The 27,087-nt window shown below is 32.4% G+C and overlaps 2 protein-coding genes and 1 non-coding gene across 4 annotated transcripts; 1 reads left to right on the top strand and 2 right to left on the bottom strand.

The window, feature by feature from the left end:
* Positions 3,877 to 14,941, bottom strand: LOC105162037 (probable serine/threonine-protein kinase vps15). 2 transcript variants are annotated; one of them, XM_011079939.2, is made up of 11 exons: positions 14,487 to 14,941; positions 12,329 to 12,451; positions 12,187 to 12,232; positions 11,941 to 12,101; positions 11,691 to 11,770; positions 10,710 to 10,815; positions 10,311 to 10,487; positions 7,076 to 10,234; positions 6,316 to 6,563; positions 6,108 to 6,207; positions 3,877 to 4,268 (listed from the first exon to the last, which is right to left on the bottom strand). In XM_011079939.2, the coding sequence occupies exons 1-11, from the start codon at positions 14,757 to 14,759 to the stop codon at positions 4,092 to 4,094; spliced, it is 4,650 nt and encodes a 1,549-aa protein (XP_011078241.1). In that variant the 5' UTR covers positions 14,760 to 14,941; the 3' UTR covers positions 3,877 to 4,091. The 2 variants fall into 2 exon arrangements, with proteins under 2 accessions (XP_011078241.1, XP_020549735.1); XM_020694076.1 differs by having other exon boundaries at positions 12,329 to 12,486; positions 14,487 to 14,614.
* On the bottom strand, positions 21,841 to 24,080 carry LOC105162036. Its single transcript, XM_011079938.2, has 2 exons — positions 23,634 to 24,080; positions 21,841 to 22,263 (listed from the first exon to the last, which is right to left on the bottom strand). Exons 1-2 carry the CDS (start codon positions 23,837 to 23,839, stop codon positions 22,023 to 22,025), a joined length of 447 nt encoding a protein of 148 aa, XP_011078240.1. The 5' UTR covers positions 23,840 to 24,080; the 3' UTR covers positions 21,841 to 22,022.
* Positions 25,428 to 25,508, top strand: TRNAL-AAG. The gene has a single exon. It is a non-coding gene; the product is annotated as a tRNA-Leu (tRNA).

Here is a 27,087-nt window from a genome sequence, read left to right as displayed (position 1 = left end):
GACCATGAAGGCCACAAAGCAGCTTTCCACGAATGCACTTTTAGAGGGTTTTTGGGGTGTAGAAGGGAGTTGGTGTGTAAAATGTTGATCGCTTTATTTGGTTGTTGGTGCCCGTGAGTGTCTGCTTTGTTTGTGTCTGAATGTGAATATATTCGCATCATCAATTCTTATACCCTCCACAATTTTAACAAAATAAAACAAAGGAGAACTGTGTAAATTAATTGCTTTCATTGTTAGTGGAAATTATTGGCCTTAAACTTTTTATTATTATCTGAAAAAATAGAGACGGAAAGTTTTTCTTAATCCAGACGGGAAAGAGGACACGTGTGCTCTTCCCCTGAAACGTGTATGAATAGTTGTCCAACATAACAAATTTGTAAGAGATTTTTTGAGTTCATTGGATTTAACTCTTTGCCAGAGGAAGACAATGGACATCATATTTTGGAGTAAATTGTATTTTTGATCCCATATGTGGACCTAATTTTAATTTTGGTTTCATACTCCAGATGATTCGCACGTTGTATTCCAAATGTATATTTTTTTTCAATTTCAGAACACAAGAGGGGCAGTCGTTAAATTGCTAACGGCGGATACTTTTTCTGTTAAATAGGTGCAAATTTCGAGAAAAATATACCAATAAATGAAAATTTAGTGGGAAATATTTATTTCTTCTTCTTCCTCATATAAATAGCTAATTTATTTTCTTCTCTTTTTTATTGAGTAGGAAAAAAGTGTAAAATATAGCTGTAAATGGAGAATTTTTTGTCACTGTGGAAGGGTTGCAAATTTGAAAATCTCATGGACCAACGACAACTCAAAGAGAAAGTTTTTTGGGTGTTCAAGAAAAAAAAAATGAGTGATTTTTTTACTTGGAAAGATCCGCCGATGTGTGATAAAAATTTTCATTGTGATTTGGTTATTTAAATTTTGAATAAATATTATATTTGGTCCATTAAATTTTTGTTTAAAATTACGTTAGTCCCTCAAGTTCAATTTTTGACCTTAACATATTCCTAAAATTTAATCTTTGTCTCAGTTTGGTCCCTCTGACCACTTTCAAATGAAAATATGGCCGAAGTTTGACTTTTTTTAGGGTAAAATGGTCAATCTAAATTTAATTTTATCACTTTAGCTCCTTACTTGTATGAAATTATCAAATTAGTCCTTTTTTAGAAAGAAAATGATTTTTATATTCTTTATATCGTGAATGATGTAATTATCTTTATGAAAAATGAAAACTTTGAACTCTTATAAATATAGTATTAACATATTGCTTAACTCAAAGTAAAATAGTCTCTTTATTTTCTTCACTTTCAAAAGTGACCAAAAAATCAAAATTATAAATATTTTTTTAAAAAACTTATCTAATCTAAAAATATAATAAAAAAAATTTAGTTGACTTTTTAATCTATGTCTAATAAAATCAAATTTTAACAATGTTATTAAATGTGAACTAAAATACTAAATTTCAGACCCCTTTTTATAGCAGCAAAATCATCATCTCTCTTGCCTTCCAACTTACTGTCTAGAAAAAAAAAATTGTAATAAAAAATCTTTTCAAATCACCCACTTTTATGCAGACAGACTCGAGCATTGAATGGCGCGTGATCACATCCTATTGGATGCTCAAATCTGTTTTCTTCTCATTTTTTCTTGATCACTTTTTGTCTTCATTTGGGCCTTTTTGGCCCTCTTTTCTGCAAACGGGATTCATAACAATCATTCATATAAAAGATGTATAATTCAATTATCAATGCAATAAATTCATTCTAAAACACTTGAATTAATTAGGTATGCATTTGAATGATAAAAACACATCCTATCATATGACTTGCACTCTCCTCTAATTTCTAACGAAGAGGAGTTTTTTTGTTGTATTTAAAATTATATAGGAGTTTTTTATGTATAAAATTAACACAGGAGAATTTAGCACAATCTCACCATAACACACGGGGCGTTATGCAATTTATCCTATGTTTAAGGTGTACATACCATCAAACCAAGGGACTGGATTCTTTGTCATTTTGAGCACAAATAGGGACAAACATGTAAAGTGACAGGTATAAATAAGGGCATTACGAACTGGTGGAAGTTAATTATATTTTTATTTCATGCCCAAATTACAATACCACCTCCTTAGGTGGTAATGTAATAATATCAGGTGCAAAAAAAAAAAAAAGTAAACGTCCTATTGGCCCAGATATCCTTAACAATAAGGTGGCATTTACTTTAAATATGAGTTATTTGGAGTGTAGAATAAATTATTAATAAATGTGTGAGTAAAAACAATTCGAGATTAATTCTCTATTATTTGGGTTGATTATTGTTGTGGACATTATCTAATTCCATATTTACTTGTATGTATAGTATGAAAGAATTTACTTATTTACCCTCATTTTTATAGAACAAATAAAATTAAAAAAATATTTTTGTAAAAGAAGACAAGAACTAGAAAATCATTAGCTCAACTTCTCGCGTTCGAACTAGGCTCAAGGGTAGCAAATGATTGGTGCAAATATGAAGAAGTGGAGAATAATAGTGCAAAACGTGTTGAGGGGTACACAGTAATTTGATAGAAATTCAGCATAATTATGAATGTTTTTATTGTTTAAAAAATTATAAATATTTTTTAATTAACAGTCGTTTAACAACTAGCTCAATTCATTAGTCTCTGTCAATTTTTCATCCATGTTTTCTGACCAAAATGCCTTTATGAACTATAAATTTAATTTTACTTATTTTTAGAAGTTTTTTGAATTTTTTTATTGACTAATTGAATATTTTTTTTTATAATCTTTTAAAAAAAATTCATGTACCTAGTCCTTTTACAAAGATAAAGTTGACATTTCGAACATTCATTTGAAAATTACACAATTTCATCATAGTAATTTTAAATAACAAAAAATATTCGTAATTATACCAAATTTCAAAAGAAGTGGTCGTCATTTGACGAGAAGAAATAGTTGGCTGGTATTCATAATTTTAACCACACTTAAACTTGCAAATGACAAATATCTACGTATGACATTTGGAGTTTGCAAATGCATGATGACTAAGAGAGAATAGCAGGTGATGTGTTTTTGTATAGAAGGAAAGTGGAAGGACCTGAAAGGTGTGAAGTGTCGAACAGTACCTGTTCCCCTACTCAAGAACCTACAAATGCAGCAATTCAGAAAATACATAGAGAGAAAGCTAAACTCTAAACCCATACCATCTCATCCCCATATATATGTACCCACACCAGTGGATGATAAGGAATCAAAGGCCGCACATCAGATCAGAGTGGAATTATGAGCACAAGGTAAGAAAGTTGAATGCCAAACTCATGATTCCTATCATAAATCCATTTAGATTCACATACAGAGATAATTATATCTTCCGGTGACATCTTGACGTATGGTTTATTTTTCGCCTTTTTGCATATTTACAGAAATCATAACTCAAGGCCACTTTGCGTATTTACAGAAATCATCACTCAAGGCCATTTTGCGTATTTACGATATAAAATTAATTTATTTACTGTTCCAGCAAAAGTCTAAAAGAAAAAAAGAAAATGAGTTCAAAAATCAAAATAAATTAAGCATACCGATCATTTACCTCTTGTTCAGAATTTCAAATTATGAAATTTTTCCCACCTACATGTATATATATTACATACATAATTATATATATACAGAAAAAGGTGGGAAAAGGACGGAGAGGAGGCGAGGGGTGCGGGCTAGGCGGTGGGAGGTTGCACAGGCGGGCTTGAGCGCAAGCAGCAACGGCGGGAACAGATATTAGTTACAAATAAAAAATAGAGGATAAATCATTATAATTTAAAAATATAATCTTTTAATGTTAAGAATTGTAATTATAATCTTTTAATCCAAGAGGTAAGTGTCAAGTTAGCAACTACATTTCATCATCTAAAGAATTTTTCTCACACATGAGAGTAAGTTATTGTTATAACAATAAACTACAATAAGAGGTGCAAATGGGTCAGAAGGAATTTGGACAAGTCCAACAGTCTTTTCTATAACGTTATGTACATTTTCTAACTTATATTTCTGCATAAATATGCACAAGACTTTAGTAGTTTAGATGGTGCCTTACTTCCAAACCTTTATGGCACCATCTCTACTGCTTGATATCAGAAGTCTCTGGTTCAATTTGACAGAAGCCAGAGACAGTATGGAATCATGGTGACAACCTGCAGAATCTGTGGCAGCAGCAGCAAGGATAGTTTTTCCAGTCAATCTGGTTGCCAGAGGTCGTCTTTTTGTTTCCTGCTTGCATTAACAAGAGCAAATCTAAACATCAGTAAAGGGATCCAAAAAAACAATAATAATTAGCATGTTTCATCAGCCTACAATGTAATAATACGCCTATAAAGTTGAGCTAATCGAAGTAAGAAGAGCTGTTCAAATAAAGTTAGACGAAGAAAATCTAGAAAGTTTTAACACCAATGTGCAATTATCGAGAGAATCGGATTGTCTTTATGAGATTTGTAATATATGATCCTCCTTTAAAGGCATTTTATTTACATTTGTTGTATGAAAGAAAGAAATCATTTAAAGGGGGCTGGAAAACAATTTCAAAAAAGTGCTGTCTAGAGCAAAATTATGCTTTTCAAGGTTTGTAAAGAACAATAAATCAAGAACCAACTCATTACATGTTTAGGCAGTAGTAATAAGATGAACATAGATTATTAGAGGCAAATTCTTTATGTACATTCCCAGCTGATAAAATTTCGTCAGTGAACAGTCAGTTAACATGAACAATTTTGGTACAGAGAACAAACATATAAAACAAAGATATTGCAGTTAAAGATAACAAAAGATCCAATTTGTCTTTCCTCCTCTCATCCAGGTGACAGCTAAATTTACTAATGTAGATTTCTAACTTGAGAAGAACTACAGTTTTTTAAATGAATAAAAGTTGATACCAGAGTTCTTAAAATGCATGAGAGAAAATGTAATGAGAAAGAAATTAATTCCTCAATCCACATTACAGCCATCAATAAAGCAAAAAAGATTCATCCCACATGAGAAAAACTCAATCTACCCTGCCAGTGGAAATAACATGCGTCCAGACTCTAGAATGATTATCATGTTTCTCTCAATCAAGTCACAGTCATCAAAATACATCTTCAATACTACAATGTTCTGCCAATCTTTCATGCAATAAACTTGAAAGACACGACTTCACCAAAACTCTGGATCATTTCCTTTATTGAATTCCTAGCACAGGAGGAATCAGAAAAATATGGGGGCTTCCCCCATCACTTGAACAGGAAATAATGCACATATTATGTTAGAAGATCTTAGAACATCTACACACTGGCAAAAGATCATTACTCTTTTTTACTGAAGAACCACATGACTGCCAAATGGAACAAATTAGAGAAGAAACACATGAAATATATTGTAGATGTAGATGACAAAAGAAATATAGCATATAATCCTACAGGGATATTTTAGTCCAGTCTTCAGCAATCACATGAGCACTATAATTATACAAAATGTATTCTCATTCTTAATAATAGATGTTGGAGACCTGCTGTATATATGAAGAGTATCATGATTCATTTATTTGGTAAATCAAATTCCATTGTCCAATAGTCAACTGTTCTGCTTAGTTGATATTATAAGGACTGGTACATTTCATGAAAGATTCCAGAGCAACATTTCATTAGAGCCTAATTATCACATGTAAAGTGGTCTTTGTTGTCAGAATTCTTAGTTCATGAGTTTTAGGGAGGGATTTATGTTACTGCATATAGAGACCAAAGCAAGTTTTGGATCCAAAGCAGGCATATATTATACAGTAATGAAACTTAAGAATACTTGCAAGTATCAACCTTGTAGGATGTCCTAACATTTATATGGGACTTGCTTTGGACAGGGACTAATGTCTTCCTTTATGTTTTACAACAGAAGAAACTTTATTGTAATTCTTTTGGCTTTCTTTGTCACACAAACTTGATTGTGTCATACCAATAGACATAAAAAAAGAGGTCCCCTTGGAATAGATCTAGCCTATATGGACTTTTAAAGACCATCATCTAATCCAGCATATACAGCAAAGAGAGCAGTGGCATATCCTAGCCAAGAAATCTGAAATACCTGCACGACTTGCACTCCAAAACTAGATTTTGTCTCATAGAAATCATCATTTCCAACTCCTTTAATAGATGGTCCACATACGGAATAGCTCCGGTCAGGGCTGCGCATACGAGTGAGAAAATCTATAAGAAGAAGTATGGATGGAAGAAAATGGAAACAAGTTGACGATAAAGGGACCTGAAGCTCAAAATGAAGCACAAATGAGTACCTGCAATGATCCCAGCGGCGGATTTTCAAGTCAGTCCCACCAGTTAACAGATCTCCACCAGGTAATGGAAGCAATGCACGGATACCAGGAAGACGCATGGAAGGTTGATTCAGTTCGTTGATCCTGTACTTCGCATTTATACTTCGCCTTAGGTCTGATTTAGTGTTACTTTTACTAGATGGTCTGGCCAATGCCCAAGGTGATTCACAAGTCTCAGCATCAGACTCATGGTTTGCGGCCCTCAATACCTGCAAAACAAGAAGAAACATTTCATATCAGACCAGCTAGTCATTGGGTTTTAGAACAATTTGATTGCTGAAAGCAATTCAAACAATGCCACTATTATAAGATCACGTTGTATGTGTGTATCTAAAACTTGTGACGATCAATGTAGCTCCAAGAAAAGTAGCAGTCAGCGATAGATAGCACATTCTTCATGAATGTATCTCTATTGTTCGGAATTACTAGAGCTGGAAAATATTTAGAGTTAGTACAATCCATTATACTTCATAGTTTCATAGTTATATAATAAATAGGACTACAATTTTCCAAAACAAGAACGAGATTTTTGCTTCTTCACCTCAAAATTAAAAATAATTTATGCTACAGGAATAGGATAAACTGAATTTGATTCAGGCACAATGTGAACTATAAAAGATATCCAGAAACAAGATTTATGTTAAGTTACTGAACAAGTGTAAATTTATCAAACATAGACTGACAAAGACAAATGGGAAATAAACCAAAAAGATCTTGATACCTGGTGGCAACTTCCATTTTCTGCATTCCAGAGAGAAACTTCATTACACCCAGCTGCAACATAAACTAGTGGCCTTGTGGCAACAGATAACGGAGTACCAGAAGGCGGAACAAAAAGGCACATTTTTTCAATGGGGCATGAAAGAGAATATTGCCATGAGTTGACAGGTATGCAGAATCTGAGATCCCACAATGTAAGCACGCCCCTTGACGATCCAGATACAAACCAATTACCACAAGGGTCTGCCACGAGAGCAGATATATAGCCCTCCTCAGGAAAAACTCTTGTATTCCAACCATTTGAACTTGTTCTTGTATCCCACAGATGGATCCCACAATTTTGTGTGCTGTATAGTACCATTTTGCTAGTACTACCGTCAGCAGAGTAGTTCAAAAGGCTTAGGATAGCACCTTCTCCAGAACCATTCTTTTTCACATCAGCAATACCTGAATAATTTTCAACAACATTGCCAAGCCCTCTGGAGATGTGATCAACAGAAAACATATGAATCATCCCATCACTTGCCCCAACAACTATTTGAGTAGAACCTTGAAGCACCGCAACACACAGTGCTCGACTTCCACCCAGGGAATAGGTTAGCCTAGAACGAAATGAGATGTCCTTCTCCAGCTTCTTGCAATCCCATATCTTTACAGTAGAATCTTCAGAAGCACTAACGAAAAACTGCTGATCCATTGAGATGGAAATATCATTGACACCAGATCTATGCTCCTGGAGGTGAGCTACCAAGACCCCACGCGGCCTCCACCCTGAATCAGGAATGGTTGATGACCATGCTAGTGACGACAATTCAGTTGCCTCCGGCGACATGGAGTTATCATCCATCGGAGAACTCCCACTTCTTCCATCAGATAGTCCCACTTCATGAAATTTATTACTGATATATGCTGTTTCATCAGTTTCTCGGTCTTCCAGTTCATGCACAACTCTCCTCAATTGCGTTGGCCCATTACCAACATAAACTGGTCCTGGGACAAGCTTAGGAGCTGATATTGAACTGGCTAAACTAAATGATTTATTTATTGGATCCATCCAAGGCAATGAGGAAGTACTGAAACCTAAGGAATTATAAGGTAAGGAAGAATCAGAAGCAGCTGCAGCGCCTGATGTTCGCCTGCTGTCAACTTTAAAGTAGTACAAAGGTATGCTTTCTGAAGTTTTATCAATGAAGCTATTCATGCAACTCATTTGAGGCGACATGAATCCAGAAAGTTGAGACTTTTCTGCTGCAATACGATCATGGGCTTCCTCTTGACTCAATGTATTTTGCGTTAAGTGTCCAAAAGCTTTGAACTTGCCCTCACTATCATCAGAATTAGCTGAATCCACGTGTTCCTCTGTGGTAGTGGTAAAGCTATGACGTTGAATATCAGTTAGTCTGTCAGGCCAACACTTAATTGGATCCAACTCCCTGGCAGTTTTCTGAAGTAAGTCCACAGCTTCATTTTGTTTAGACTGTGATGATGTATTGTACCAAATCTTTCTCTGTCTCTCCAGCATGTCTGAACTTTTGGCATTTTCTAAAACTTGGTGATATAGTTCTCTTGAGACTGGTGGCTTGAGACACGCAAGAAGAGCTTTTTCTGAGGCTAATGAAGCTGGTTGCCTACGCAAGAAGGGTCGTATAATAGGGACCAGAAATACATAAGAATCTACTGCACCTAAGTTCTCGCTACTGGCTGCAATAAATGTGACGGCTGACCTCCTTACCCACTTACTGGGATAGCATAGCAAATGAAAAGCACGCTCTATCATCTCAAGCAGTATCCTCTTCCGCAGGAAACCACTTCTGCACAGGATGGCCAAGCAATCTAAAGCATTGACAATGACAGACTCAGTAATATCATTTAGTGCCTGCTCAATGTAAGGCAAAAGATATTCTTCAACACTTCGCTGGCCCACAAAAAAACAGACATATATTATTTGCCCATAAAATACAGCCCTGAGCTGCTCATCACGATCATTTAGAAAAGCAGGTAGGATAGGTAGCAAGAAGTCATTGCTCTGCTTCTGTCCAAAAAACCAACAAAGATTGCCAATATCCTGTAGGAGTGCTCTCCTTATGTTGGGTGTTTGCTTTGGACCCATCACAAGTTCTTGAATGACCTCGGCAATAGATTTTCTCAACTGTGCAAGCTGTGCGTCACTATTCAACCTATGCAGCTCCCCAGAAGTCTCTGTGGCTGGTGTTGACTTCCGGGATACATTAGTCTCATTTAGAACCCCTGCCTCAGTCAAGCTTATTGAGTGAATTAAGAATCCATATGCAGTCAGCGCCAGTTTAGATATATTGCTAGCATAGCAAATCCTCACACTTTCCTCAGAATCATCAGGAAGCATGGAAAGCATTGGAAGAATATACTCTGGAAAAATTTTGGCATCACTGGGAGGAAAATCTCTGACTAAAGGAAGAATGTCACACAAAGTCTCTAACGCGGCACAACGGACAATGGCAGCCGGATCTGAAAGAACAGCTATGACATAAGGAAGGATGCGCTGCAGTCGAGCCTCATCATCAATATACAAAGAGCAAGATTTCAGCAGAAGGACAGCAGCCCTCCTTATAAAAGGGACCTTGACATTACGAATGCAGGAACAAAGAAGTGAGGCAATCAAAACCATTCCCTCACAGCTCAATATATCCTGAGGTACTGGTAAAAAAGGCATTCCAAAAGTGTCTGATTGATTATTGTAATCCGATATCAAAGAGCTCAAATCATTCATTGTGATCTTTTTTAAGAAAGGATGGTGACTTCGCTGGAATATGGTGGAGATGCTTTGAATCAGCTCACCAGGAGATTGCAAACCACATTGCTTCTGGTTTTGGGGATAGACAGTCTTGACCACACTATCTGGCACAGTTTTCATACCAAAATGCTCATTGTTTTGCTGCACATCCTTGAGCAGGATGCTGACGTTACCAAGAAGATCGAACCGATCATGAGAGTTCTTCTTGGTCTCTTTTTTCTCACTCAAAGATTTATCTCCCATATTGGAACCTTGCTTTGCACCCATTTTTTGTGGAAATTGACTTCTATCATCAGAAGAAGTTTCCGTCTCAGAGATCATCTCCTCACTAGCCTTATTCCCCATCATTTGCCTAAGTATTTCTTGGAATGAGGTCTCACATGCTAGAACCTGCAGCAGTTATTATGTTAATAAAAACATAATGACTATGAACTAAGAATTGAGATGGATTTTTCAAGTTGCTTACCCTTGCATCAGAACTCAGAGGATTTAACAATGAATAGAACTTGTGAAGAAATGGTGAGAAGTAACTGGGAAACACAACACCTGCATAGTTCTGCAGGTAGCTGTCAGCAGAGCATCTTGACTCTGGATCCAGTTGAATCATATGAAGAATCATCTTACGGATTCCTGAATCTGGAATCTGCAGTCATGGAATATGACAAAGCAATCACTTAAACTAGAGGTGAATTTAAAGAAAGCAAAGCCTTGGATAAAGTTTTGCTGATTTGCTGAGCTCCGTTTAACACAAGGCATTATTTGCAGAACTGGACAGACTAAAGGCAATTGGAGATGGAAGGAAAGTTCAAACTGAAAAGGAAATAGAGAACTTTAAAAACCAAATCCCTCCTGCATGAGAATGTACCTTTTCCAGGTGCTGTGTAGGATCATATTGTCCTCTTCGATACGCAAGCAGTTGAGAGAGTTCAAACAATGGCTGACCTTCAAGAAAAAGCTCAGCAATCACACACCTGAAACAGAACAAGTATTTTGAATGCAAGACACAATAAAGGAGATGCAACTTTTAAGGCTTAGCATGAGAAAGTAAACTGCAAACTTACCAAAGATATTGGCACATTTCTAGAAACATACATATGTATGTATCCTTAAACTGAATACTCCAGAAAAAATCATTGGATGAGACCCAAAGAAAAGGACTGCTATGAAGATGCTAGTTGAATAGAATTAAGCATTTGGTTAACTAGAACAATTTTCTTTTAAAATAAACAGTAAATTATAGAAATGTCATCTCCAAACCTCCATCCAGTCTGCTTGTATTAGCATCTGGTGGAAAATCTATATTATGCATGTCTATAAGCTTAGAAACAACAGCAGCTGTAAAAATAAATGCAGTTGCACATGAAAGTAATAGGAAAAAAATTAGAACAATTGGTGTGCCCATGTAGAGACGAGAGGTAATTCAAGTAAAATAATGCGCAATCATTGGATTTTAGTGCATATTTCATGTTGTAAGTTATTTGACAACTATTTAGTCCCACTCCGCAAAAGAAAAGAGTAAACTAAAAAGAAGAAAATATGTTATCTACACTATCTTTCAAAATGCAAGCATTATGACAATTGAAAGAGATTATCATGGTATTTTCCCCTTATTTGAGTTTAAAGGAAGGAAAATGTGGTCCAATATGGAATAAGCATTATAACAAAGAGATCAAAAACTTCCTAGAAAGAATTCGACATCCATGCTTTAAAGGCACTTGCTACATTTTGAGTCCTAATAAATGCTCACCAATGTTCAGTCAATTCATCATTTCAACATTTAAAACAGAATTTGGTATAAGAATTCTTTCCAAGTTAATAAGTAGTATCCACACAGAAAAAAACTCACCCTACAGAGAAGATGTCCATAGAGGGCTTCAGAAGTGCATCTTGTGCCACTTGCATTTCACCTCCATGCTCATAAAACCTCTGAAAATATAGCTTGTATCATTAAATTATTATGACAAACTATAAACTCCACATAATGGAGAAATGGAACAGAGTTTTATCTGTAAGTGGACTGCAGGAGCCCATGCAAACCCAGATAGCAAGCACTAACTGAATGCATGATCAGAAGACTCCTGAAAACAAAAACACACCTCGGGGGCAACATAACAGCGTCTTCGTCCACCAGTATCAAAGAAGAATGAAAAATCAGAGGGATCATCATACGGGATATAAGTGGGCTTAAATGATGCAAAGTCAACAAGGTAGAGCCAGTTCCAGGAAGTGACCAGCACATTCTCACATTTAATATCACCTGCAATAAGTTATATGATCTTCTCAGAGAAAAGTACAATAGATACATTGCAGGACACAGAAATGAACTTCAGGATTCATCTCACCATGACATACTCCATGCTCATGGCTCTGTTTCACAGCATAAAGCAACTGTAAAATGCAGTAAGTAAGATTCCGTTTCCTACTTTTGGGTAATCTCCAATTCCTATAGTATTAACAAGATGTAACAAAGAGAGGGATAGGAACCTGAAAAGCCAGCCATTTCTTCTCGACAAGGCTAAGGAAAGGTCGAGTACTCAATCGATCATGCAGATTATTAAAGAAGTATTGCCTCAATAAATAAGCAGCTTTATCTGTTTCAAGCCAAAACTGCAACATGAATCCAAAAGAAGGCATTCATGGATCTGTACAGAAAATAAGAAACCAATCGCAGTGTTGAAATTCTACATAACTAAGACTCAGGCAAATAAATAAAGCATCATCCTAAGTAACTAAAATAGACAACTTTTTAGAAGAGGGAAAGTTTCAGAATAGAAGCTTTACGTTTCCTTGAGTTCAGAAGCAGCATGTCAAATCCATGATGGTTCTACATATTCATAGGCAATTATTGCTTTAACTCTAGAAAACAAATTATCTTCATTTACTCAATTATATAGGTATTTCCATGATTTTTAGTTCTTTGCAGGAAATAACCACTAAAAATGCACATTACAGTTTCTTGTGTAATTGCTGGCAACAATAAAGACAAGTCAAAAGATATTAATGCATCCCATGGCTAAAATGGTCAGGGATGATGCCAGCACCATTTTTTAAAACTGGAAATGGCCTTGCTTATGTGCACATTGGCACACCTGAGCACCTTTTTCCGAGGCACCGTGCCACACCCATGGTGCACCTTATTGAAGAGAGACCAATCAGCCAGATTTATTGATAGAAAAATGGGAAACAATGCCCTAAACTTGCTCAATAGCAAGTCCAATATTTCTCTCTCAGCACATATACCTTCCATTCCTTCTTTTCTTTCCCCCAGCTCGGTTCTGTTCCTTTTCTTCTTTCTTCTTTCCCGTCGCTTTCCCTTGCCAGTCTTTTACTAGTCCTCTCTGTTTTCTACTTTTTCAGGCTTTTGGAAAATTGTAATATTAAAATATTAAATTAGTGTTAAAATTTATGGATGTCTAATTTATAACTTATTCTTGCAACAAACGATCTTTATTTGCTGAGATAAATGTTCAAAGTGCTTAAATAAGTGTTAGGAGTACCAAAATATTGTTTAATTTACTAACAGAAGTACTGAGAATAATTAAATAATCATTAAAATTTATGTTAGCTAAGTTCTCTTCTTTGTAATTTCTGTGTTCGTCTTTGTTTAAAGCTACTAATACGATAAATGTAAGATCTATTTACAAAATTATGTACCTTTGTTCAGATAAGGTGAGCATTTGTCGTGCACCGTGCACCATGGTGCACCGTGACCCTTCAACATCTATGTGTAATTTAAGGTCTCTTTTCTTAGATTTATTTAGTCATTACATACCTTCAAATCACTCAGCACCTGGCAGACAATTTCAACTAACCAAAAAATCGCACAATGACAATGCACTTTGGACATTTCTCCATAACTGAAACCAAATGAGAACAATTTAGAAATTATGTTCTCAACTAAAATCTTTTTAGCTCCGTATTTCAGAGAACTATCTATTTTAATTTGCTTAACACCTCACTTCTGGAAGCGTGTTCCTAGAATCTAGTGCATACACTCCTTATACCGTAGTATTGACATATGGCTTTACAATTGTAATAAAATATCACGCAACAACCAATAAATAGTTCCTCAGATATTCCTTCCCCTCACAGCCAGCACGCCATCTTTTACCGGCATTCAGCCATATATATTCAATTAATAGAAGCATGAGCCCAATTAACAATTGCAACTTGCTTTTCTAATCAATCATAAACATGGCATCTAAAGTTCATAGTAATCTCCTCCCAAGAGTTTCTACCAACCATATCCAATTCCTGACCATAAAAGTTTAACAGTGTAAACTTCCAATAACAATGGAAACTTCCACACAGCTCTTACCTCCAGTCACCACGCTTCAAAAATATAAGAAACAGTACCACTAAAGTTCCACCTAGCCTCCACTTCCCATTTCACGCTTTACATCCATAATATCATTAAACACAATTCCTCCTGCCCCCACGTTACCATTACCACCAGACAGCAGCAATATATGAAACTTCAATCACCTCAACACCCGGAGAATAAACTTAGCAGCTTATCACAATTTCAATCAGTAATTAATGAAAGTCGAGCCCAATTATGAGGAACCAAACTCGGCAACACCCAGTTGATTGATCCTTGCCCCTCTCCAAATTTAACCTGGAAGGGGAATAGAGAACTAACCTGGAATGGCCAGACGTGGGGGTGATCGAGTTTGGAGAAAATGTCCCGAATACGGGCGAGCCGGCGGTCGTAGTCGCGCAAATCAATGGAGTCCCCGCGCTTGAAGTACACCTTGACCAGCACCAAACCCTCGTCGTGCTTGCAGAGTATGGATTTGAGAAAACGGTCCCTTCCCAGCACTTCCTTTAGCACCAAGTTGTATGAAGACGGTAAATCGTGCAGATAGTACTCCGTCGCCGACGCCTGCGTCGTCCGCGCTATCTTGTTCCCCATTACCCTTCAATTTCCTCCTCTTCCAGCAATTTGATTCACTACCGCTCTATAATACTTGAAATCCCTGGTTTCACGAAATAGATACGGAGATTTTCCCCATATTTAGATTGGGTTTAGGGGCTGAGGGAGAGGATTATGAAAGGAAGCTGCCATGAGACTAGAGACTAGAATTTGGAGTAGATTTGGGTTGTGTAGTTGGTTTAATTACGCAAACTTTGTTTTGGGAATATTACATTTACACCCTTAACTTATGGTCAATTTGTATCAACCACACTTGTACTTTTATAAAATTACAGAAATCATATGTAGCAATCAAAAATTAAAGATAGTTTGTGTAATATTTCGATGTTTTTAAATGATATATGTATATTTTTTTAAGATTAAAAAGAATTTATGTAAATAATATTAATATTTCTGATAGATATATATAATTTTTTAAAAAAATAAAAATAAATTATATAAATAAACCATAAATATGTTGAAGTAATTATCCCTTTTATTATTTTGGATTGAATTTTAATGCTCGAGACTCCTTCCCCGAGTTTTAAGTATTTTTATAGGAAAATTAAGTTTTATTAAAAAGCTTATAAAATTTTAAAATAAAATATTTCGGATCTTATAAGCTTTTTAAAAAATATAATTTTTCAAATTCTTTTTATAACATCTATAAATTCTATAATATTAATATATCATAAGACAAAGATATCTTTATTCATACGCATCTCTCTTTATCACACACTTACACTCTTTAGGATTTTAAAGTTTTTTACGGTTATTTAATTTTTCTTGCATCCGAAGAAAAAAAATACTTCGGTCTTTAATAATAAATTATTATTGTTAACAAAAATAAAATTGCTATTGATATTATAATTACTAAAAAAATATAAATTCAGGATAAAATTATAAATTATACGATTATATATTTATATTAATATTCGACTAGCATAGATCTACGTATATATAATTTTTGTTCAAAAGTTTAGGTATTATTTCATCATTTTCTTCTTATTGTAAAAAGAATATCTATTAAAATTTTATTTTGAATTAAATTAATGTATACTATTTATGAAAATATTTTTAAAATATTTAAATACAAAATATATCAATAAATAACAATTTATTTGATTCTAATGATACCGTGCCCTTTTCATTATTTTATAAAAAAAAAATTATTATGCTAGTCCTCTAGCACAATTTCATTTGATATTAATTATAAAAAGGCAGCGTACTAAGCATGTGGCTGGTATATTTTCTGGTTGAATATAACTTGTATAAATAAAATGATGTTACTTTAAGAAAAAAATTAAGTTATGGACTATATGTATAATAAAAAAAAACGTAAAGCAATGCAATATAATTAAAAATGTATTATATATGACATACTTTTTAACTATTAAATTTATGATAAAATTTTCTTGTTACATCTTTTACCACATAATTCATATTTTACTAGTATTAGATATGTATAATACCAGTGATCCAAGCATACTTAGTTCTAGTACGCAATTTAGACTCTTATTCTATTTATTTAATTAAATGAAAGAAAAATAAAATGAATAGATTAAAATTGATAAAGAATTAACTTTAAATATGTCTGAATAAAAAATTTATTTCTAAAATTAAATTCAAAGAGATAAAGTAAATACGAATATTGGGTAAATTACAATGAGCTTCCCTGAGGTTTGACATAATTACGAATACCTTCTCGTTGTTTAAAAAATTACAAATAATCATATGATGTTTGATGAAATTATGTAATCACTGAATGGAGGTATGAAATTGTCAACTTTGACTTTACTGTATTTTTTATTTTTTTTAAACAATTGAAAACTTATAAAAGAATCAAATTGGATGGACGAAAAAATTTAAAAATTATAAAAAAAATTATCCACTTAATTCAATAAAAAAAATAATTTTTTAACTAATAAAATAAAATTATAATTTTTAGTTCACAATGGCATTTTGGTAAGTTCACCGTAAAAATGGATGGAAATCTAACGGATTAAGCTAATTGTTAGACGATCGTTAAAATCAGGGGGTATTTGTAATTTTTAAACGACGAGAGAGTATTCATAATTATGCCAAATTTCAATAGAAGTAGTTGTAATTTACCCTACAAATATTATAGTGCACATGTTTATTATCAACCAATAGTAGTTATCGGAGGCCCCTCTCACTTAATACATTTACTAATTATCGGAATACATTCGATCCATAAACATAATTTAAATTTTTTATTTAATTATATGAAAGAGAAGAAAAATAAAATAAATAATTGAAATTTTCTTAAATATTTTGTTTATAATTTTATGTTAATGAATTGAATAGTATTGATAGAATAGTTTAAAGACATGATCATTTTATGTAAAAAAATATCTTTGAGGATATTTTATTCAACAATATTTTACCAACAAAAGGTGATTTCCCGTTATAAAAAATACAATATTTAATCATGGCTAATTGCTATAGTTAGAAACAAAGTTTTAGTAAATAGTCATTGATATACCATATAATAGTTGTTGACCGTGATTTTTACGAGTGTGGCAAAAAACATTTGACATAGCTATAACAATGGCAAAAATAGTTTCCATTGGTAGATTGTAAGTTTGCATCGATTTTTACACAACTATAGTTAATGATAATTATTTACCATAATTTTAATCAGTAGATAACAAAATTATAGCTAATAACAGATTTTTTTCTAGTGACTCTAACCCTCACACACTAGAAGAAATACAAAATTTCATTACAGTTAATTTCTAGAGAAAAGTATTATTTTAGTCCGCTAAGTATGTCTAATTTTAATTTTAGTCCGATAACTATGTCCATTTTTGTTTAGGTCCAGTAACTTATGAAATTGCTTACTTTTAGTCCTCTGACATATTTTCGGACAAGTTTACCCCTATGAGTGCATATGGACTAAAACTACCTTTCAAAAGTTGCATAGGGTATAATATAGATGGTGACACTTGTCCAATGATTATTTACTAGGTTGTGTATTTGATATTATGGGGAGCAATGAAAAAAACAAAAAGAATAATTTTAAAAGAAAAGTTTCTTCTTCTTCGACTAAGTTCTGGAGCTCCGTCCCTGCTCGAATTGGGATAACTATCTTCATAATTTTTTTTTCTCATCAACATATTCATTTTTCTACCATATCCTTAAATTTATTAATAGTATTTTATTCATGCATATATGATATTACTAGTTTTTATTATTGTGTATTTTGTTTTTGTTTTTTCATTTAATGTAATAAATATAATAAAATTTTAAATTACTTTGGACGATAGGAAAAAATAACCATGACATGACTCAAATTACCCTTAGAAAAAGAAAAAGAGGGTAAAAGGAAATCAATGTTTTTAAGTTGGATTTAATGCAATTTATCTTAATTTGAAATTGTAAATGTGCAAATTATCTTCATATAAAAAAATAATAATAATTTATTCCCTTATATTTTTAAAAATTGAGTGATTTACTTTCTTATCTAAGGAGATAAATTATTTAATTTTAAAAAATACATGAAATAAATTGCTATATTTTTAAAAATACTAAGATAAATATTACTATTTTTTTTCTAAAAGATAATTTCTTCATTTACAATATAAAAAGGAGTTGCTTGCATTTTTTTCTAATTTGAATTAGACCTATTCCAATCGAAGACTAGACTTGTCTCCGAGTATGGGACGAAAAATTAGAGTGGTCAAATATGAAATGAATCGATCAGAACAAGTAAACAATGAAAACCGATCAAATAGGTTCGAATTAAAAAAGAAAAGAAAATTGTTTGTTCCCGGTCTAGGCTGGCGATGGTGGAGTGCGGCGGGGTAGATCTGGTGGCGACAGAAAAATAGCTGAGTCGTGGAGCATGGCGGTCATCCTCGGGATTCAAAGATTGGTGGCCACTTAAGCGACGGGGGCAGAATGGCGATGGCAGTAGCATATTTGGTGGTGGGGACAGGCTAATGGTAGAGCAGCAAGACGACGACGACTGAGAATACCAGTCATTGGGCATTGCTCGACCATACTGAATCGTGGGCTGTGTGCGTGTAGAGAAGACTAGGGTAATTGGATAGCTGGCAAACTTAAACCTAATCTTTGGCTGGGCAATTAAATCTAGGGGTGTGCAATTCTCGATTAACCAATCTAAAATTGATCGAATCTAAGATTCGATTTAGTTTTGGATTATTTTTTATGTGATTATTTAGTACGATTTGATTAATCAAATTCAACACCCCTAATTAAATTAATTAAATATTTATAAATTTAATTGCAATTTTGTGTTTTTAAAATCCAAATATCTAATGTAATCAAATAATTTTTGTTCGAAAAACTTAATCTTTTTATTCTTATAAAACTTGAATTTTTTAAAAATTATTCTTTTACAACATATGATTTAATAATTGAAATTTGAGGGCAATGAATTAGATTGAAAAAAAATAAATCGAAAACTAGTTAGGTTGTTTTATCTATTATTTTGAAGTAAAGTACTTATCATATTCAAGTATAATATTTATTCATATATAAATTAATTAAATAAAAAATATAGAACAAGAGAAATGAGGTAAAGAAATCAAAAGTCCAAATTTATTCTTCTACAAACACTGGCAATCAACGATCACCATTCACCAGTAGAGTAGCTACAGTCTCGGATCATACATAAATACAAACACAGAAGATCTCAAAAGTGACAAACCGAAAGATCAGCCATCAAATGTTGAAGCAGAGTTAGACAATGGCGTCATCACGTCGGTCTCTTCGGAGTTGGGGTGGTTGGCTTCCATCTCAGCCCATTCGAGGTCGGCCCGCCAGTAGCCGTCGCCAGCCCATGTGAACTTGCCGCCGTGGCCGCCTTTCTTCGGCGATCCGCTGAGACCCGTGCCCGACTTTCGATCCTTCCTCACCTCAGCTCCCCTGGTTTTCGAACTTTTCTTCATCTTCGGCTGTTGGATCTCTGATTGTTTGTGGTGAGTGAGTGAGTGTGTTGGAGTTTACTGATATAGGGGGTGAAGGTGTGATGAATCTTGAGGAAATGGATAAGATTAAACGTCGTTAATGATTATTTTAGTTTCTTTCATCTAAGTTAATTAACCATTTCGTACAAATTATCGACTGTATTTGCGTGGATCCATGGGCGGTCCCGGGAATCGCCCAACAGATGTATATTTATTTTATTTTAGTGCACCGCTTGTCTTTTTAGTTTTAATGTAATTATAAGTAAATTTTTAATAATTTAGAATTTTGAGGTTTTGTTTTATCTAATAAATAAAATTTTTAATCAATTAAAATTTATTGAATTTATTAATATTAACAAAATAATTAAATGAAAATATATACGCGCAATGTCGATTAAAACTCTGATGTTAGTAATATTCAAGTTTACAAGGGTATAAAAGTAATTTTTACATATACGCCACACAATAGACACATGCATCCTACCACATTATAAAACTTTCAATACTACTATAAATAACTCTTATATTATTTTTTAAACCAACTCCACTATTCATGATTTGATAATTCATTACCCTATATCTCTAAAAAAATCTCTCTCTGTCGATAGAAGAGCCTTGGGAAATGGTCGTGTGTCAAAGGTAATTTTTTCATTAAATCCTTTATACCACCTGCATCCACATCATTGGTGGTGTCTGCGGAAAACTATTACCGCGACACTTAAATATAGACTAGGTCTCCATCTTGTGATGGTCAAGGGGTGAACATTGCCCATGAAACACACGAGAACGGAGTAGAGCAATACCTAAAATATTAACCGCACAAGCGATAACTCAATTTGCAACTAATCAACCTGCAGACTCGATCCCTCTTTCTCCTCATAGAAGTTGAGAAGAGTCCTCGGCTCTTGAGGAAAACGAGCCGAGGGGGAAGGAGGTCAATAACAGAGTCTCTAGACTGCAGGCCGCTCAAAAACAAGAACAACCACCCCAACATTCACCATAGTCCTCAACACCCCTACCATCAGGGGGAGTTGAAGATCCTTATCCACCCCTGGTTGTAGCTCTTTTTCGATGTTTAGGCGATTGAAAACTACAAGACATTAATATTTTAATTGTCATTTAGTATTGTTAAGGTCATATCATTTAAATAGATATTTAATTAGGTGGAAGGTGAACTATTAAATCATATATAGTTATTTGAGAATTTTATTTTAAAATGTTACTACATTTGATTAAAAATTAAATATATCTTCATTTAGTGTGTGTTTATATATATATATATATATATATATATATATTTCTTTATTAGAAAAGTTAAGAATGAGTAAAATAATTATTACTTTGATAAGCAAGTAGAGTTCAATATAGATAAAATAAATTTTTGAAGGTAAATTACATATATCTTAAGGTTTGGTCTAATTATAATTAATATATCTTTAATATTTAAAATTTATAATTTCTTTCCTATTATATTATCCGAAACACTTCCAACAGGCATGAAAGAATCAAATCTTGTACAACGGAATAGGAGATGTACAAAAATACTTGGACAAATTGAAAATATACATGAAAATATTAAATGAAGCGCAAAATTGAAAATTTTTGTAATTTTTTTTTTTTAGCATTAGTTTTTTATTCCGTCCTAAATCCTAACGAAAGGGTTTTAAGTGTAAAGGAATCATTTTCGAAAATAATGTAAGTATAAGTTCAAATTTTTTTTGAAAAGAAATATAATTCTCGCATTTTAAAAAAGAATTTAAGTATAATTAACCCTGATTTATAAGTAGTGGTTTACTATAAACTTTAATTTCTCATTCACCTAATATTTATTTTGAGAGGTCAAATTAATCCAAAGTATGTTCAAACTCATTTAATAATATTGATGATTTAAAAGTTCAGGTTCTTTTTCTCTTCAGTGTAAATTTAAAACCTTTAAAGTTCAAATTAATAAAATAGTTTATACTAACCTGACTCAATCTATTTACAACCCAACCCATTTTGAACCCATTCATTGAAATCCATTAACCCATATTAGATCTGATCCATTTGAATCCAATCCAAACCCAGTCCAACCCGCCTATTTACCACAACTAAATGAAGCATTTAAATTAAGAACAACAGCAGAATGGCTAGAGTTGAAACAGTATTACACCAAAATAGATTTATTGTACTCTTGTTTCAATTTACCCCATTGAAACAAAAGATGAAACAAGTAACTTCAAAAGTACTTCTAGTCTGGCAAATACATAATCAAATCAAAAATTGAATGATTTTTTTGTGATATAAACCCTAAAAAAAAGAGGGTACTTCAATTTACCAGCATTGCACCCTTAGAAGGTGAAAAAGGTGTTTTGGGGGACCTCTTTGCAATGGTAGGCCTTGGACCAAATTTGTGGCGATTATTCAAATTGGCCCCATAGCTTTTGCATGATTTCATTCTTTTACTATAACAACTTATCTCTTTCTTTGCAAGATCTTCAACGCTCCCCACACTTGCCAAACATGCAAAACTCCTTGACTTCCCATCATAATACTTTGAAAGACCCCTCCTGCACACATTAATCAACACACACATACCAATCTCAGCATCCAGATGCCTCTATATATATATATATATATTTGTATTCTATATGTTTTTATTTTTTTTATTAAGTGATAACGTGGAACTTAATTTACCTTAATAATAATAATAATTTTATTTTTTTATTAAAGTTGAGATAGTATGTTAATGCCTTCACACACATCTTTTAAAGAAGATTCTAGCTGGAGTCCTACAACTAACCAATTGTGTGGATCACATATATCAGGCTTGTCAATAGGTATGGTACCCCCTTCTCATGTCCACAAAATAATTTTAAGACCCATACCCATACTCATATCCTACCCAATCGGCAAAAGGTCCTACCCTATCCTAGATCCATGAAATTAAATAAGTGGGTATAGATAGGATCTAATACCTTTAAATACCCATGATTATTGATATATTTTAAATCCAAAGATGTTGATTTATTTATATACTCATTACAATTTTTATTTATATTAATTACTTATTGAAATTTTGACCAAATATGCTGGAGCTTTTTATGTTGATTCCGTAATTGCTCAAAAAATTAATTTTATGATCAAATTAAGCAAACTTAACTTGATATTTAGAAAATTAAAAAAATACGAATTAACTTAATTTAGTGAAATTTGACTAATACATGGAATAAATAAAATTTGTTTAAAAATAAATTACCAATTCAAACTATACTTAAAAGATCTATATGCGAGTTAGATATATTATACTTAATTCATTTACTTTTACCAACTCTTATGTTTCATTTTTATTTTGAACTTGTCTTGACTTCATAATATATAAATCAATATTATTAGTCCATTGTTTGGATAAGTTTAAGGCTCTTATTTAAAAATTTATTAATATCGGTTCGACATTTTGACAAAATCAAGTTCATTATTTAAATATTTCAATTTGTAACTATTGAAATTTAAGTAATTAGTTTTAGTTTATTGACAGACGGGTCATAAAAATGCACTACTAAGTTAATTTTGTAGCATATATTGTTTAATTTGAATATAAATTTAAAATTTAAAAACTTTTAATCCTTTAAACACATTTAAAAGAAAAGAAAAAATGGGTCTCCAAATGGGTAAGATCCAAACTCTATCCAATTCTTTTGGATATAATTTGAGTAAGACCCTACGAGTATTTTCTAGGATAGTATATGGATAGGGTATGAAAAAAATATTATGGATATTTATTGAATCTGAGTCCGAATCTGGCGATATCCGACCATTTCCAGGCCTAATACATATATCCAATCAAACATTTACAAGAATTAATGAAAATTCACAATACGAAAGTGATAATGTTGGACTTTAACTGTGTTATAATATAATAAGGGTGTGTTATACTTACTTGATGGGGAGTTGGGCCATGAGATCAGCCAGTTCATAGAGAGGACCGCATGAAGGGGAAGAAGAACTAGACGAAGGAGAAGAAAATGAATTAGCATCATCCGACAACTCTGTCGTCTGATCACCAGAATCGTCAATGGAAGATGACTCCATAGATTCACAATTTTCATCTGCCCATCTAAGCTGTCTTGACTCTTTCAAGTCCATTTCTCGACAGGATATACAACAAATAATTAGTACACACTGAGTAAGAGAGAGAGAGGAAAATGAGGCTTGCAAGCTCAATGGTTTGAGTCCCAAGAGCCCTCATTCAAGGGAGCATATATATACATTTTTGCTTGTAATTTACACTAAACAAATAATAACATAGAGATTAATTATTATATGTAAAATCGAAGGTTGGATGGATATATGTGGCTGTTAGTGAAAAGGGTTTCGTGGGATGTCATTAGTTTACACGTTTGATAATGTTTTCCAAGTGTTTGATATTATCCTAATATATATAGATATATATGTAGAAGACGGGTCATTTTCATGTGGTTTGAATTCCTTAGCTTTCCCATAGTACAAGGCAAGAGGATAAGGGCAGTGTTTTGAAGAAATCCACATCTGAGTCACCACCTTTGCACTTTTGGAACAATTCTAAGGTCGAAATCTTGGGCACTTTGTCCCCACAAAGTTAGGACAGGACCAACTCTTTTTAATGTTCCGAGGCTATCCGAAGTTTGAAGATGATGCCTATAAGCATGCTGTCTCACCAATAGCACATATCTAGCTACCTTCCTTTCAATTTTTCCTTTTGCTTTTTTTAATAAATATAATGCATGGCTCATCACGACTACCATATACACAATATTATCAAATTGATAAAAATATTTTTTTAGTCCCGTAAAATAATTTAGGTAAAAGTCTTTCTTTTTATTATTGTTCGGGACTTTATTTTTGGTGAAAAGATCTCAACAAAATTAGTTTCGACAACAAAAGTTTTGTTGAATTTTTTTTCGATACTGAACATGAGTTTGACATTAAAATTGTCATTTTAATCTTGTTTGATGGGGAATTATTACATATAATCTCAAAGTTTACAAATCTAACATTTTAATCTCAAAATTTTAGAAACTATGCATGTTTTTATACTCAACATTCCATTACAAAATAACGAAAGATGCATGTGGATGAAACCATATATGTCAGCTCATTGTAATAGAGCGAATTCAAATCCTGAAGGGGGGATCTACAAAAAAAACGTTACCACTCCAACGCCCAAGTTATTATTGAAATAAAGTCAAGAAGTAAATAAATGTAATTGAAATTGAGAGATGGTGAATAAAGTCGGTGAAAAGTGTAAGAACACATGATAATGTGCTTGTAGTACTTTTAGAGGGTAAAAGATATGTGAGAGACGTAAATAAGGGATTGATTTCAAATCCACACAGATGATCTAATAAACTAAATAACATACAATTAATTTTAGTTCTTTTTTATCATACACTTACTAATAATTTATCCTGTAACCTAAATAATTATACTTGAAGTAAATGCCACTTAATATGGTTAAATCATTAGACAATAATTGTCATCAAATCATAAGAGTTTTGAGCTAATAACTATCAGGTCACACACTCTGAAAAATTTATGTCCTGAGCTTGGTTGATGTTATGATTGAATTAATATGATTAATTCAGATCGAGTTGGATTTTAATTCAAAATTAACTAGTGGACTTAATTTGTTTTAGACTTGCTTAACTCAAAGGGTCAAAATATAATAAAAAACGTCCAAAATGAAGAACAAGCAGTTGAGATGGCCGAGTTGGTCTAAGGCGCCAGATTAAGGTTCTGGTCCGAAAGGGCGTGGGTTCAAATCCCACTCTCAACATTATTTTGATATTTTTCTGGTTTATCATATCTAGCAAGAGTGAACGTATATATATCATCCAAATAAACATCGACATACATAAATTTAAATATTTATAAAAACACAAAATATAAACATTGTTAAAAAAAATTATACGCATTTTTATTTTGTTTGCGTTAAAAGAAAAATTAAATATATTAAATATTATAATAATAATACAAATTCGACTTATTCAGATACTTGTATTCGTTGAAAAAATAATTTTACGACAGTTATTAATTGTTTGGAAATGTTACACAAATTTTAGGTAAAAAATCAGCTTAATAAATTAGTTGGAAAATGTAATCCTTTTTTATATTTGACTGATTTGTTGTGTAAATTTTACTTCATATATTTACAGTAATTTTTTCAATGTTTTTATTAATTTTCATAAAATATGTAGAACTATTCTACTTATTTTGATTTGTTTAAAATTCCTAAAGACAAACTATTCAGCTTTGGAACTAATCCTAATATATTTTAGTTATAGGAATTATTTTACTATTAAAAAATAACAAGTTATTTCGTACAGTGATAATTAAATTTATTTCTAAGCGAGTTCTTGTCAATTAGTAGAGTTTGAAACTTTATAGTCATATCTGTTATGACTATGAAAATTCCTGTGATGAAAAAAAAAATTGTTCAGAAGATGATATTCTGTTAAGTCGAAAATTTTACTGTAGTAATTTTAAAATATTTGAAATTTCTAAAACAATTATAACGTTTTCAGGAGTAATTATTCTTATAAAAATTTCTTAATTATATTATTTCACAACTTTTTGTTATATGTTAATAATTTCGTCTTAATTTTTTTTGAAAATATTTCAACAAATTAAGCTAGAATGTAATTTAAACATTACGAGTTATAAAGCTATAAATTAAAATATTAAAAAATAAAATTATGTTTTTTTTTTGTAAGTAATTAAAATAAAAGGAAAAAGTATTTGTTAGTCTTTTATATTTGGTTGTTATTGATTTTAATCCTTTAAATTTACCCGTTTTAGTTTTAGGCTTGTAACTTTTAAAATTGCTTAATTTTAGTCATTTGACCCAATTTCAGATAATTTTACCCATACATAGCTTTTCAAAAATAATTTTAGTCCATATATTTTTATTTATTTTGCATTCCGTAGCTAATGCTCGCTTAAAATAGTATAAGAGTCATGATTTATTAAAATATATTTATTTATAATACACTTAGAACATTATGATGAACTATCAGCATATACATCAAAAGGGCAAAAGAGCCATAAACTATACTAAAGGACTAAATCTGCAAAGTTCATAGGTAAATGATTAAATCTAATATCGTTAAAGATAAATGATTAAAATGAATTTAGACCAAAATTATAGGACGAAAATTTTATTTTTTTCAAATTAAAATTCTAAAAAAGTAAACTACGACGAGGTTTACTGAAAAATTACGAATACCCCTTTATTATTTGAAAAAATTATTAATACCCTTAATATTTGATAAATTATGTAATTTTTTTGAATGGAAACATAAAAATTAGCAATTTTGTCCTTACTGTATTTTTTTTTCAAAAAAAATATTGAATTG

The sequence above is a fragment of the Sesamum indicum genome, linkage group LG5 (genome assembly GCF_000512975.1).
Source record: "Sesamum indicum cultivar Zhongzhi No. 13 linkage group LG5, S_indicum_v1.0, whole genome shotgun sequence".
NCBI lineage: Eukaryota > Viridiplantae > Streptophyta > Magnoliopsida > Lamiales > Pedaliaceae > Sesamum > Sesamum indicum.
The sequence above is the reverse complement of the archived record's forward strand: the minus strand, read 5'-3'. Positions and strand labels throughout refer to the sequence as shown.